General features: G+C 39.2%; 1 protein-coding gene across 43 annotated transcripts in view; it reads right to left on the bottom strand.

Moving 5' to 3' along the window:
* Window positions 1-16,045, bottom strand: part of PLA2G4A (phospholipase A2 group IVA) — a 369,657-nt gene that overhangs the window by 81,342 nt on the left and 272,270 nt on the right. For all 43 annotated transcript variants that reach the window (XM_084977979.1, XM_084977978.1, XM_084977999.1 and 40 more), the window contains 2 exons: window positions 9,506-9,654; window positions 8,695-8,808 (listed from right to left, as the gene is read on the bottom strand). In XM_084977979.1, the coding sequence (XP_084834105.1) occupies window positions 8,695-8,808; window positions 9,506-9,654 (263 nt within the window). The remainder of the gene's footprint in view (window positions 1-8,694; window positions 8,809-9,505; window positions 9,655-16,045) is intronic.

The following is a 16,045-nucleotide window of genomic DNA, read 5'->3' as shown; positions in this document are numbered from 1 at the left end:
ATGCCGTGACTCCTCTTATTAAAATGCTCCAGTATTTCATTGCTTATCCATTCCAAAGGCAATAGCTTGCATCTATTAACCCCAAATTCCCAGTAATAATGTGCAAAAAAAGAGTGTATATATGTATGTGTGACTGGGTCATCTTGCTGTATAGTAGAAAATTGACAGAACACTGTAAACCAACTATAATGGGGAAAAAAATTAACACAAAAATAAATACAATGCTCCAGTATTTACAAATCTTAATTTCAATAAAACTTTATTTTTAGGAGTTCCTGTCGTGGCTCAGTGGTTGGTGAATCCGACTAGGAGCCATGAGGTTGTGGGTTCGATCCCTGGCCTTGCTCAGTGGGCTAAGGATCTAGCGTTGCCATGAGCTGTGGTGTAGGTCGCAGATGCGGCTCGGACTACAGCTCCAATTAGACCCCTAGCCTGGGAACCTCTACATGCTGTGGAGTGGCCCAAGAAATGGCAAAAAAAAGACAAAAAAAAGCTTTATTTTTAATTCTGATCCCTCCTAAGTGAATTTATCCCCTCCTTAACTTTTTTGTTTGTTTGTTTGTTTTGGGTTTTGGGGGTTTTTTTGGCTTTTTAGGGCCACACCTGTGGCATATGGAAGTTTCCACATTAGGGGTTGAATCGGAGCTGCAACTGCCAGCCTACACCACAGCCAGAGCAACACATGATCTGTGTCTGTGACCTACACCAGAGTTCATGGCAAAGTTCCTTAACCTACTGAGAGAGGCCAGGGATCAAACCCGCATCCTCATGGATACTAGTTGGTTCGTAACCCACTGAGCTGCAATGGAAATTCCTGACTTATTCCCTTTTTCACCCCCTCGACAGAAACAAAGGACAACTAATCACCACTTGATTCAATAATCATTTTCATCTTTCAATAGAATTACACAGTATTTTCTCCTTTATCTATATTTACCTGACCTGTGCCAGATAAAAATAAAATTATATCAAAAGGGTCACTTTTACAAAAAAATCATCTTTCCACAAACTGTGTTTTCATCTTATGAAGAAGGAAACAGAAGAGATCCTGCTGTGGCATAGTGAGTTAAGGGGCTGGCATTGCTGCAGCTCTGACATAGGTTGTAAGCTGCAGTTGCAACTTGGATTCGATTCCTGATTCCTGGCCCAGGAACGTCCATATGCCACAGGGTCAGCAAAAAAAAAAAAAAAAAAAAAGAAGGAACCACACGTGTATCTAATAAGTAGATAATCCACGTGCAGAGAGAAATTACAATCCTGGTACAATACAAACAAGGTCACATCTCAATAAATTTTGTATGTTTAAAATTGAGTAATACACTGCTAAAATCATCTTTTAAAATATACATTTTTTTGATAACACTAAAAACTAACATGTTTAATTGTGATATAATTTCCATATAACATTTTATTAGTTTCAAGTACATAATGATTCAATATTTGTATATAATACAAAATAATCACCATAGTAAGTCTAGTTAATATGTATGATTTCTTAATGAAATTAAATCAGCATTTACTACCAGGAATCATAAAACCTATCAACAAAGGATTTGGGATAGGTGTGTCCCCCCAGATACCCCAGATAGTCTTAAAAGATTTGAAAGATTAAAAAAAAAAAAATACACCACTTGTGGGAGTTCTTGTTGTGGCTCAACAGTTTAAGAACCTGACTAGTATCCATGAAGATGCAGGTTTGGCACCTGGCCTTGCTCAGGGTGTTAAGCATTAACACCGCAAGCTGCAAGTCAGGTCACAAATGTGGCTTGGATCTGGTATTGCTGTGACATCTCATGTAGGCCAGCAGCTGCAGTTCCAGTTCGACCCCTGGCCTGGGAATTTCCACATGCCTCAAATGTGGCTTAAGAAGGAAAAAAAAAAAAAAAAATACACCATTTCTAGAGTTCTCACTGTGGTGCAGTGGGTTAAGAATCCGACTGTAGCAGCTCAGGTCACTGCAGAGGAGTAGAGTCCATCCCCTCCAGGTGCAGTGGATTAAGGGTCCCCTGTTGCTGAAGCTGTGGCATGGGTCGCACCTGAAGCTTGGATCCAATCCTTGACCCAGGAACTTCCATATGCCATGGGTGCAGCTGTAAAAACAGAAAACAAAAACACCACTTCCCCTGTAGCCAGGTTCCACACTATCGCATAGAGTTTTCTTCCTCTTATTTGACAACAATATCTTTTTATTAATTTAAGTTCTCTCTTCTTTATATGGACATTGGACATTTGGAAAGAGCTGTGTAATCATCAGCTAGCACAACAATAAACCAGATTTCCTAAAGCACTACTACAAATCAAAATACTACCTCTCTTTCTCCAAGTAGGAACCCCTGAGATTCTCCAGTTTTTTTCTTTTTTAAACTTCATTTATTTTTATTATGCCTGTCTGAGCACTTCCCAGGTTTTCTGCATTTCCCATAAGTGCATTCATTTATTTATTCATCCAAAACTGAAAGTTCCTGACATGTGTCAGGCTGGGTGTGCACTGGTAAACAGGCTGAAAATGTTCTAGTTCCTGATGGAGCTGAGGTTCAGAGGAGGACCCCAAGACTACAAGAGCCTGCTACATGCCCTATAATTTAAAAGTTACAAATTTAGAAGGATCAAGACAGACTCACTTAAGTGTCCATTGCTAGGATCCCAAAATAAAAATGCATTCTCTTTTAAAGTCGGGAATTGTTCGACCTATGTTTGAACTCTGCCCTATGTCAGTGGGATGGCATTCACATCGTAGCCAAAGATCTCCCAAATTTCTCACAAAATTATATATTTCTTCTGTTTTCCTCCAAAGTCGGCTTTGTCTCGTTCACTTTGCTACATGGTAGTCTTTGTTTTGACACATGAATGCCTAGTTTTCCAATGAGGTCATTCCGACACTAACTCACCAACAAAACCCCCATTTAAAAAAAAGAGAGAAAGAGTTCCCACTCTCTGTTCTATAGAACTCTCTTATTTATTTTAAAGTTGCAATCAGGAATAAGTAACAATCAAAGAAAGCATTTAGCCAAAATTAGATACCACAGAAACCATGAGACATGGCTATTTTTAAACAATAACACTAGCTTCTAAATAAATATGTGCAATTAAAACGCCATACAATGCAAAATCAGAGGCTACCTTCCTCAGAGTCTTGGCCAAGATAAAAATTCCTCTAGAGAATAAAGTGTAATTTTTCCCTATCATAACTTAAAATCTTAGCATCTTCAGGATTCTCTTGAAGTCAGCTACTTTGTTTACACAAAACACACTAAATTTGGAAGAGATTCTTTCTACTTTAAAAAGGGCTACTGTCACCCCAAACCATGTTTGATATATTCAGCAATAACAAGTGACTAGAGCATTTTTGATTTTGAACAGTGTCGGAACAAACGGTCACTAAATTTCTAGGCTCTACTTCTATGTAAAGAAGTTCATGTTGGTCAGTAAGTTCAAACAAATAAGTCTAAGAAGTTAAGTCAGTTTCATGAAGCACTTGACAAATGGTAAAATCTGGCCAGTAGAATTATAACGAGAATATCTAATATTTATTTAGTGCTGACTGGGCCAGGTACTATTCTAAAATTTTCCATATATTAACTCATTTAACCATAATCACAACCCTTAGAGGTAGGTACTATATACACCAGTGTTTCACAAATGGGCACGCATGGCAAAGAAAACCAAACCAAACCAAACCAAAAACAAACAAACAAACAAAAAAACACCACTCACCCAACATCACACAGTGAATAAGGAGCCGGATCATGACTCCAACCCAGACGGTGGCTGTCTGGCCCTAAGCCTGGGGTCAAACGCTGCACGTCCCACCAGTTTCTCTCAAATGACGACTCTGACACTCTCTAAACTTATGATTCCAACAAATACAACCTAACCCAGATGTTATACGTGCTGCTAGCTGGGAAACAAAACTGTGCACCCAGCCCTGCAGCCCTGAGATTGGCTTTCTCAAAAAAAAAAAAAAAGAAAAAAAAAAGTTTTACAATTGCGTTGAATGACAAATCATAGTCTCAGGAAGAGCTGATTAAATTCCTGCTTTCCACCTCCAGCTGATCCTACTGACACATTAAAGCTATTACTACACTTATTTTGCTCAAGTCACCTGGCATTCCTCACACCTGTCACTTTTGACAGAGGTCCTCTGCTAAAGCTGCATCAACCTTCTTGTTTCCAATACCAAACATTTTCTATTTTACCTACTAAACTTTGACTTAGTAATACCTCTGAGGAAAAAGCCAAATACTGTTTGCTCTAAATTCCCCATTACCTGGTTAAAAACCCTCCATGACTCAATGCTGTTGATAAGATAACATCCAAATTCCAGCATCTTGTCTTTGAGCTCTGCTAAGGTTCGATCCCCACGTACTGTTCTTCCTTCACTCACAAATGCTCTACTGCCATGGCACTTGTCTAGACATCATCTCCTGAGCATGCTCATTCTTTCTGAAAAGTCCTATAACCATGAGCAAAGACCCAGAGTGTTCTCTCCACCAGAATGGCCTTCCACCCCTTTAGCAATCTAACCGCATCCTTCTTTTAAGAACAAGCTCCTGCCATGGATATTTACTGTAACGCAGAGTGGTCCTCTGAAACCCCACCCACCTCTCCCCATCTGCTACCACTCTCTCTACTACGCTTCGTGTTCCAGTGTTCTAGCCACGCTCCCCTCCTTATTCACCATGCCAGGCCAACTTCTGCTCCGGGACCTTTCTACTCAGAGGGTCTTCTGCCTTCAAATATCAGAGATACTTTTTTTAGCCACATTTTTAGAACTGCATTTGCAACTGTCTTCACACAAACATGCATACTTCACTCTCCTCCCTCCTTGGTTTATTCAGCACTTATTTCTTTCACCGTCCAACACAGGTACCTCTTATTTATCTGTATAAGTAGAATATAAGTCCCAGGAGGGTAGAACTTTGTTTATTGCGGCATAGGCATTGCCTAAAAAGTGTCTGCTACATAGCAGGTAATCAACAGCTACTGGTGAAATGAATGGAGGATGAATAACTCTTACTTATACCTCTCACTGTATATATTGTCTATACTTTATTTGGCACTTAAAATGATTTATGAACACTATTTATAATTTATAAATACAGTATATCCAGCTCATGATAAGCTGAAGTGTTTAGGGATGAAACATACTGTTGTCTGCAGACTGTTTTTAAATGTATTAAGAAGGTTGGGTCGATAGAGAGATGGAAAGACATATGGTAAAGCAAATAGAATAAAATGTTAACTGTAGACTCTAGGTAGCAGTTCTATGGGTATCCAATGTAAAAATATGTCAACTTTGTATGTGCTTGAAATTTTGATAATAAAATTTGAATACAAACATAATACCTTCAAACTTCCTTTTTTGACTATATGAACTTGGGTGTCCACCAGCTGTTCTTTGCTGCATCCCTCTATTTTACTTTCTTCATAGCATTTACCACTAGCTGATGTTGTGCTGATTATCCTTTTGCTTCTTCTTGTCTGTTTACTTTCCCCATTAGAATGGAAGCTCCCTGTGAACCATCATTCACCATGTCCTCTGCTGTTTGCCCGTCATCTACAATACTGCCTGGAACACAACCAGTGTGTAATAACTCCCAAGTAAGTCAATCAAAGAATAGGTGCTTAGTATATTCCATATCAGCTCACACATGAACGTCTCCCTTTCCAAACAAACTACTAAGTCCTTTTATAGATTTCTTAACATCAAGCAAAGTTTTAGGTGTGCAATAGAGGCTCAAGTTCTCATATTAAAAAATAATCCATTGATAGGTCCGCATTTCAAACCTACACAATAAAGACTTTTTTATTATTACATTTTTTTTCCATATCCATAAAATGGGAAGAACTGAAAACTTCTGGGTGAAAATGGTCAAGGGAAAAATAAGGTATTCTTTCTAGGTCACAGAATTTTATAAATTAGGAAGGATCTCAGAAATAAGTTAATAGAAACCCTTCATCTTAGAGATAAAGCAAATAAAACTCAGAAAGAATGACAACTCAAATAGTCTAGAGGGAGGTTAGTGGCAGAGACACAATGAGAGTCCAAATCTCCCAGTTCCCAGTCCGTGCCCTGAATGGGTAGACCAAGGCCTTGGGAAGCTAGCAATCTCCATTTGGAGGCTCCTGTTATTTCTCCAGACCCTTCCTGGATGCCAGAAATCACTCTGTGTTCTCTCAGTATAAATTTTTGGATGACAAAACATTGAAGGAGTTTTTGCTAATAATGTCTTGGCTTGAAGCACGCACCCTTCCTCTGCCAAATTCAAGTGGTCTTTTTATCATGCCAGATTGCCTTAACCACCTCTGAGAATTGTTTAAAAATCTCCCACAGCAATTCACTCACAACTTTTTTCTCACAACCTCCGTGAATATTGTAGAAAAAAAGACAATCTTCCTTTGAAAGATGGGGATTCAGGGATGAGGAGGGGCTGCATGGCTGCCCTAGAGCACACCACATGATCTGGGGACAAATGGGGGTTCTCCCACCAGCCGGTGTCTGCCCTTCTCCCACGGCCATCACAGGTTCCAACCCGAAGAATTGTCATTCCGATGAAAACTACAGAGGACTCTTGAGAACGGAATAATAAAAAAAGCTGTTTGGCCAACTGTTTTCTCAAGCACCCTAAAGAAAATAATTATGTAAGCTACTTTAAATTCAGGAATGTAGAAAGCCTTTTTTAGAGCCTGGGGGTTACACACCTAAGCATAGGAAATGACAGGAGGAGAGGAAATGCATGTTTTTCTACAGTATCTTCTCTAAAATCAGTCTTTGTGTCACAGACTAAAGAGTGGAAAAAAACCATTATATTTTGGAAAGGCTAAACTGTGCTTACTAAGCCCTCCACAAAGGTTTATTGAGAACGGATCCCCGCAACATGCCATAGGTAAGGGCTGCAGATGTTAGCCTTTAACCACCTCTCCCTCTCTACCCCACTGCTCACCAACGTGGACCTGCCAAGCCCTGCAACTTGCCATGCCCCAGCTTGCTTTCTTCTCTCAAGACTCCATGCCTTCGCAGTTTCTTCTGCCTAGAGTTCTCATAACTGCTTCTCTGCCTACCAAAATTCTATCCTTTATAAACATTTACATAGTGTTTAATACATACCAGGCACTGTTCTAAGCATTATATGTATATATGGATAGATCTATGAGAGTATTTTCTATATGAATATATAGGTATGTATATATAATACATATATACACACATACAGGTATGAATATATAATACATATATACACACACACATAGGTATGTATATACAATACACATATATGTATAATATATACGTATATTAAAATTATATATTTCCTATGCAATGTCATATACTTAATATATAAAATAAGTATATTTATATAAAATTAAAATTAAGTAATTATATCCAAATTTACTTAAATGTAAGCTATATTATGATATATTTTATATGGCTATATTATGTACAAATATAATTAACTCATTTAGTTATAATGCTTCTCCTATGAAATATTATCTCTGCTTTTTAGACAAGGAAATCGAGATTCAGAGGAGCTAAGTGATTTTCCCAGAATGAAACAGATGATAAGAACCAGAGCTGGGATTTAAACCCCAAGCAGCCTGGCTTCAAATGACAGAGTGTAACCCACGATGTGCACCATTCGACCTGCTCGAAATCACCTCCTGATAGGAAGCCATGCCTGGTCTCCTCTCACAGCACAATATCTCTGTTCTTTCTCCCCACTGCACTCTGTACATACCTCACTGATACTTATCTTACTGTGTGGTCGTTTCTTTTCATCGCATGGATCTCCCTACATCTACCTCCGTTTCCAATTCCCACCTCACTCCGCCCCAGATGAAAATAATTGAGGGAAGAGCTTCCTGCACCTCATTCTTCTTTATATCCCTTGAACACAACACAATGTCTGATAGACTCCAATAAATGTTTGAAAAAGAAGTGAATATAAGACCTTGAAGAGTCCACAGAAATGTGGGCAGTATATCTCAGTGCTAGAAAGAAAATGTACAGAAGACATGTTTCCTGGAGCAGCTGAAGGGCCAGCAGGGACTGTGTGATGGCAGTGTCCTCCAAGCAGCTACATCACTCTGATTGCATAACTGGTCGAGCAGTCCTTCAGGCTTAAGTCGGTTTCTAAATGGGTATACATTCATTCAACAAATATAAACTATGTATTAACCTTATGATGGGCATGCACAGCTAGTATTCTAGTTTCCCAACTTACAGGATTTTGCTTTGAACAGTTTAAATGATTGAACAACATAGTTATCGTGTGGCTTGGGGAGGAAAAGGCCTGTGGGGATGGTAATGGTCGGAAAAGGAGGAAGAGTTAGGGGGTAACTAAATTTGGATGAGGGGAGAGATGCAAAAAGTCACTCCAAGGAGCAAAAACAGAGCTGCTCCAAACGAGAAATGAAGCCATTAACCAGCTTTCTGAATCCCGGTCTACCTGTGCCTTACATTTCTGAATTAGTTTCCTCTAAATTCAGAATCCAGTGTTTGCTCTGTATAAATAATTTTTCTACAGTTTTATTATTCTTAAATAAGTTACCAAAATTTCAGAAAGGCAGCAACCCTAGAAAAGGAAGAAAGGACGGGAGGGAGGGAGGAAGGGTTTCCAAACATTAAACTCCAACGTTCCAGATTAAATACATTTTATATGACATACTTTTGAAAAATAATTCTATTGTGTTGCTTACTTGGTTGAAAATAAAAGGAACCTCTTTCTTCTCTCCCACTTTCATAGACGATATGGGAAACGTGGCTGTCCCAAGAGTTTCATCCATGACATAATTGGCATCCATTAACGTGATCTAGGAGAGTAAAAGGTAAGACATAGGTAAGACGCTTTTCTGGGGTCTTTGGAAATTATATCTAATATCTCCACCACACTTAAGAAATGAATATTCTCATTCATTGGAGCATCTCAATGTCCAACTGGTAACAATACTTTGTTTTTTCTTTCTGAATGTCACAGGGGCTTCTATCATAAGAATTCCTTTTTCCACTTCTCTGATTAACCTATTCATTGTCATATTTTGAAAAATGAAAATGTATCTCCTCTCAGGGGAAATGCGATTTTGGAATCTAAGAAAGAAATTCACATAGGAAGTTGGTGCGACTGTTTTGGAAAAGATCTATGTTAACTTGTTTTAAAGTTAATTATTTTAACTTTAGGCTGATAAAGTTAATTGATGTTAAAGTTTTAATCAATTGACAATATTTTTTATTTTGTTGTACTTGGATCTTCCTCTTTATAACAGAAAATGTGCTTTCTCCAAAGTACATGGGGAGGATAAAAGATTCTTCTCAGCCCTACTTAACTCTTGCATTTCCTGTTGGACACTCGAATAACTTGAAGGGTAGTAGCTAGAAGCTAGTCCACCACATGTGCACAACTGGAGTCCAACCACACCTAAGTGAGGAGAATAAAGGCAGTGAGGCGACAAACTCAAGCATCAACCTCAACTTGACGATGACTGTCTCACAGGCCCCAAATGATTCACTTACCTCCAAAGTATTTTCCTGATTAGGATCCAAAATAAATTCAAAGGTCTCATTCCACACAGGGTTTATGTCATTATTGAAGTGTCTTGTTCTCTTCCTGCTGTCAGGGGTTGAGGAGATGAAAAGTTCCACGTAGGGGTCTGGTGTGTCAACTATGGACAATAAACACAAGTGAGAAGGAGGCAAAAATGTGATTAATTCCTAATTTGTTTTTACTAATATGTGTTATCAGATTATTTTCAATGAAACTGCAGTAACATATCCAAAAGGTCCGAGGCAAAATAATACATAGTAGAAGAAAATCATAGGTTATATATACTTTTTATGTATCACCTCCTTGCACTTCAGAGAGGAAATCATTTATTAGGTAATTTATTCAGAAGTACCCTGTCCACCTAGAGGGCATGTCCACTGCAGCCACCATCTCAGTCCAACTACTAAACAATGATAACCATCTCATTCGGCTAACTACAGAATAACCTTCACCCTAGGACTATGATGGTGACAAGGTCACGAGTTCAAGACCATCGTGATTGCCTATATTAGAAAAATTAACCTATCATGTCATTTGCCACACAAAATAGTGAAAGTCAGTGTCACATAAATATTGTTTGTAGTTATAAGGCTGCTTTGTATGGTTGTACAGGTTGTACACTGAAGAACTCTAAGGGGAGGCATTTACATTAGTAGTCAGTATATATTTCTGTACTAATGGCAGTATTCAATCAGATGGAAGTGGGTATCTGAAGGAAATGACAAATTTTTCTGTTGCACATAAAGGTGCGCTTGAGTCAGGGCATGATATGGGTGCCATTTTAAACAGAAAGAAACAACTGTAAAATAAAGGAACTTTTAAAATTTCCCCCCTGCTACAAATATACTTAACAGCAAAGCAAGTGACCCTGAGTGTGAAAATGTTGATCACTCTTTAGTAGTTCCTTTGAATCAACGTCTTACAGCCTTGCACACACTAAATTTTATGAATGAAAGTATACGTCTATCTGTCTTTTCCTCTAAGAATGTTAACAATGACTTCAGGTCAGGAACCAAGTCTTACTCATCTTTATATCTTTAGAACCTAACAACCGTCACAATATTTAAAGTCCCCTAACTTTAGGACCGGACTTTTCTCTTTAACATATCCTTTTCCCATGTGGTCATTATAACTCATAACCACAAAAACTAACCATCGAGTGATGACCAATAGGATCTCTGTTGAGCTCTTGACACACATTAGTCTCATTCAGATCCCACAACAGCACCATAAGGTAAGTACTCTTAGTATTGAGGCAATAAGAACAGAGATGCTAAGCAATCTGTCCAATATTACACAGCTAGTAAGTATCAGAGCAAGATCTGGCTGTAACGATCATTCTCTCTTTTTTCATCATTTATTTATATATATATATTTTTTTTCCTACTGTATAGCATGGTGACCCAGTTACACATACATGTGTACATTCCTTTTTCTCACATGACGTGTTCCATCGTAAGTGACTAGACAGAGTTCCCAGTGCTACACCGCAGGATCCCATTGCTGATCCATCCCGAAGGCAACATTCTGCATCTATTAACCCCAGGCTCCCAGTCCCTCCCACTCCTTCCCCTTCCCCCTTGGCATGGCATCATGATCCTATGCACTAAAGATGTGATCATATGGTATGAAGAGGAGCTGGAGCCAAAAGAAGGAAGGGAGATAAGGAAGGAGGAAAGAGAAGAGGGGGTAAGGGTAGTTAAGGAGAGAAAGATAGGTACAGAGGTTCTCAAGAAGATAGACGAATTGAAAACAAAGGAAAATCCAAAGTAATAATTCTTAAATGGCCAACTTTGAAAGAATAATTTTTTAAATAATTTAAAAATATATACTTTGTCCTTTTAAAATAGTTAGGATCAGGAGTTCCCGTCGTGGCACAGTGGTTAACAAATCCAACTAGGAACCATGAGGTTTTGGGTTCGATCCCTGGCCTTGCTCAGTGGGTTAAGGATCCAGCGTTGCTGTGAGCTGTGCTGTAGGTTGCAGATGCGGCTCGGATCCCCCATTGCTGTGGGAGCGGCCCAAGAAATAGCAAAAAGACAAAAAAATAAAAATTTTAAAATTTTAAAAAATTTTAAAAAATAAAATAAAATAGTTAGGATCAAATAAAATAATTGATGTTCTTCTCCTAATTTTTAAATGCTGCTCACAGTTCTATGTGGGCAGCAGATCTTTTAAGTGGGCTTTTTTTTACTGTTAAATGAAAAGACATGCAAATGAGGTATAAGCATTTGGGTTTGTCTTTTACTTAATTGTTCCACTTGGAGCTTATGCATCATTGGTCAAGAGCAGCTGAGTCTCAAAAGAGAGAGTACAAGATAAATGCCTAGGGCTCTGATTAAAAACACAGACCCTTGACCCTCAATCCCACAAGATCCATAATCAGCAGATCACTAGTGAGATTAGGGATCTGCATTTTTTTTGGTTTGGTCTTTTTTTTTTTTTTTTTTTTTTTGTCTTTTTAGGACCACACCCGTGGCATATGGAGGTTCCCAGGCCAGGGGTCCAATCGGAGCTTTGGCTGCCAGCTTGCACCACAGCAACAGCAATACAGGATCCAAGCCGCATCTGTGACCTACACCACAGCTCAGAGCAACGCCGTATCCTTAACCCACTGATCGAGGCCAGGGATTGAACCTGTGTCCTCATGCATGCTAGTTGGGTTCACTAACCACTGAGCCATGATGAGAACTCCAAGATGTGCATTTTTAAACAATTACTCTAGTTGATCTGCTGTAGGTCATGTTCTGTTCAGTCTTTCAATATTTTAGAGAGAGGGAAAGCTAGTTATTTCCATTGTATTTATTTGTTTATTCACATTGAAATATAATAGGCATAACATTGTGTAAATGTAAAGTGTGCAGTGTATTGGTTTGGTACATTTATGTATTGCAATTTCAAACTCAATGCTTTTAGGACCATGGAAGACAAACTAGGAAACAAAAGACTGGGCATGAAGAATGGCAAGAGGAAATGGGCCAAAGACGAGAAGGACATGCTGGAAGGGGACCATTCACTCTTCAGCCAAGCGATGACCATTCCTTTCTCTTAGCCATGTTTCTGCCATGCCACCAGTGCTCACCAGGGTTGCAAACTGGAAATAAAGTTACATGTTTATAAGAGCAGATGGTAGAAGACTAAAGAAAAATATTTTTCCCTTTTTTAGGTAGAAGTAAATAAGTGATTTTAAAGAGACCACTCAATTAGCACCTCACCTTAAATATACAAAAATGTGACCCTTCCTCATCCCCTAGGGTTGGTTCTGTCTTATGGGCCTAGTGCTCTTTTTTATCTTTCCCCCAAATATCAGGAAACACAAAACCAAGCAAAAGCTAATGTAGAAAACAAAGAGTGTGTCAGGAAGGGGAAGCAGGCGGATGATAAACACCGTTTATTCATTCAATAAATATTTGGGTTCCTACTATATGCCAGGAACTGCCTGTCAAGAAGCAGTGTGGCCTGGATAGGGAGCCAAACACGAAAGTATAGATTTGAAACATGGAAGTGAGTCAAATGCTAAGCCTAATTTTAGAGGCAAGAGTAATGGAAGACAAGCAGATACACTATACCAGTGACTAGTAACTCAGTCATCCAGGTTATTACACATACATAAAGTCAGAGGTGAGAAACAGGGGTTTTTTGGGTTTTTTTTTGGTTTGTTTTTGGTCTTTTTGTCATTTCTAGGGCCGCTCCCGCGGCATATGGAGGTTCCCAGGCTGGGGGTCTAATTGGAGATGTAGCTGCCGGCCTACGCCAGAGCCACAGCAATGGGGGATCCGAGCCGCATCTGCAACCTGCAGCACAGCTCATAGCAACACTGGATCCTTAACCCACTGAGCAAGGCCAGGGATCGAACCCAAAACCTCACGGTTCCTAGTCAGATTCATCAACCACTGAGCCACGACGGGAACTCCCGAGAAATGGCTTTTTGAGGCTTGATCTTCATTTGAATCTTTGAGGAAGAGGAAGGAGAGTTTCTCGAGTCAAATGAGAAAGAGAAAGTAGAAAGTCAAGTTCCTTGGGAGGTTCTAGATAGAAACAGGATACAGCAAATTGAAGTGACATCAGTTGACCGGTGGTATTACCATCTTCTCAGCCACTTGGACTCTCAGAGGGTCATATGCTCTTCCAAATTCTAACGCTGACAAAATAATAAAAAAGACACCATACAACAAGATGCCAACATCATTATATGTCAAAACATGAGCAGCTTTAAAAGAAAAAAATGGGATCCAGTTCAAAGGTGTCATTTTATATTCTTACTATTTCCACTTCTAAATAAAGTCAATACTCTAAAATTTTTTGTCATGACTGGTGGTTTTTCTAGTTTCTCCTCTAGCTTCATTAACAAGAGACATCAAAGTGGAGGCGTCAAAGAGGGCCAGACAACAGAGAACCACAGTCAGCTGCCAACTGTGATGCAGCAACGTGCTTCACTGCTAATCTCAGCAAGTGGAGAAACATCTGTAGCAGTGGTAGACACTACAGGACGAAAAGAAGTTGCAAGAAGCTAGTTTAAATTTGGTTATAATCACCTATCTCAGTTCTTTTTTTTTTCTTTTTTTAAACAATCTATCATCCTCGTTGGTGTGGTAGCACACGGAAGCTTTGAAAGGGGAAAGTGGTCCATTTTAACAGTAAAACTTAGCCCAATGCTTTAGAGGAACTCCTAGAAATGCATGAAGTGGGGGGAGTCAAACATAGGAAAATAAATCTTTTTCTCATCTTCATGCTTATTTCATGGCTTCATGAGTTGATGCCTATAGGGTAACTGGGTGCTGAGTCACTGCTTCAGCTTTACCTTGATTAGCTCCAGCCCAACAGGTGGTATAGATGTAGTGTGTAGGCAAAGACTTTTTTACATCTTATCCTTTTATCTAAATCTTGACTAACAAAAATGTTGGGGGTGTGGGATATGGATCTTTTTTGCTCCTATAAAGATGACATGAAACTACATGCACCAGAAATAGCTTCAGAATTCCAGGATTGTAAAACTTCTCATAAACTTCAGTAGTTAAGGAGCGCCTGCCTAAAGTAATAAGAGGTCCATCTGTCATTTCAGCTTTGTCTGAGTAATACATTATATGATTCACCACAGGAGCTGGTGGCAGCTTCTAACCTCCAAGTCTGATTTTTTGTTTGCTTTTTTTTTTTTTTTTTTGGTCTTTTTAGGGCCACACCTGCAGCACATGGAAGTTCCTAGGCTATGGGTAGGGATCTAATCGGAGCTGTAGCTGCCAGCCTATGCCACAGCCATAGCAATGCGGGATCTGAATCTGAGATGCGTCTGCAATCCACACCACAGCTCATGGCAACACCATATCCTTAACCCACTGAGTGAGGCCAGGGATCAAACCCGAGTCCTCATGGATAATAGTCAGGTTTGTTACCACTGAGCCACATTGGAAATTTCTCCAAGTTTGATTTTAAATATGCTTGCACATATCCATTTTGCACAGCAGCCACTTAAACCCTTTGCTTCTAGTAAATATGATCCATAACCTGTTACAAATTGTGTGCTATGCAGCCAAAAAACCTCATAAGTCCTCGTGAATCCTCATTCAAAATATCCTATTCTGAAAGCTTTGATCCACTGATGGTGATCTTACAGCAGCTTTCCTCAAAATGCAGTCCACCAAAATATCTTTGCATCGTCATCTGGAGTGTTAAAAATGCAGGCACCTTGCATCTTCGAGAGTCTTCAGCATAGGCTTGGAAATCTGCATTTTTAACAACTTGACTAGGTGGTATCTTGTGCACACGGTTGAAAAATTGGGGTTAAAATATATCATGAGAATCAAATAAAGAACAAAGATAAAATAACACCTACAGAACAGTAGAACTATTTTGGCATTGAGAAATCAATAGGCTCACTGCCCTTTGTCATGGCGTTATCGTGCCTGTGGACTATGATAAACACAACCCAGTAATTTGCGGCTGTTTCTCTCCAGCCATTCAATACATTTTCAAGTGACAACATGAAAACAAATCCCAGATTACAGTACATGTGGGTATGTGAGCTAGGAATCTATTTAAGGTGTTGGATTGATATTGAAGTGTTCTGTTTCAGTTACCGCCAAAGTAGGAATGCCATAGTATGATCAAAAATGAAATAATAATTTGTTGAAAGAAATGCCTCTGAATATTTTGCTCCAATGTGGTCACTCCTTTAAATGTTTATGATCTAGCGATAATGATAATTACATGGAGAACTTAAAGCTGTAAAAACTTAATTTTTTTTCTTTTTAGGGCCACACCTGTGGCATATGGGGGTTTCCAGGCTAGGGGGCGAATTGGAGCTGCAGCTGCCATTCTACACCACAGCCACAGCAACTCGGGATCAGAGCCACATCTGCAACCTACACCACAGCTCATGGCAACTCAGGATCCTTAACCAACTTAACCAACCTGAGGCCAGGGATCGAACCTGTGTCCTCATGGATATTAGTCAGGCTTGTTACCACTGAGCCACAATGGGAACTCCAAAAAAAACTTAAATGTTTTATGAT

Source organism: Sus scrofa, chromosome 9 (genome assembly GCF_054392235.1).
Source record: "Sus scrofa isolate SSC_HxYL_T2T_F1_AM1 chromosome 9, Sscrofa_HxYL_maternal_Yorkshire_Landrace_v2.0, whole genome shotgun sequence".
NCBI classification, from domain to species: Eukaryota; Metazoa; Chordata; class Mammalia; order Artiodactyla; family Suidae; genus Sus; species Sus scrofa.
This window is presented reverse-complemented; position numbering and strand designations above follow the sequence as displayed.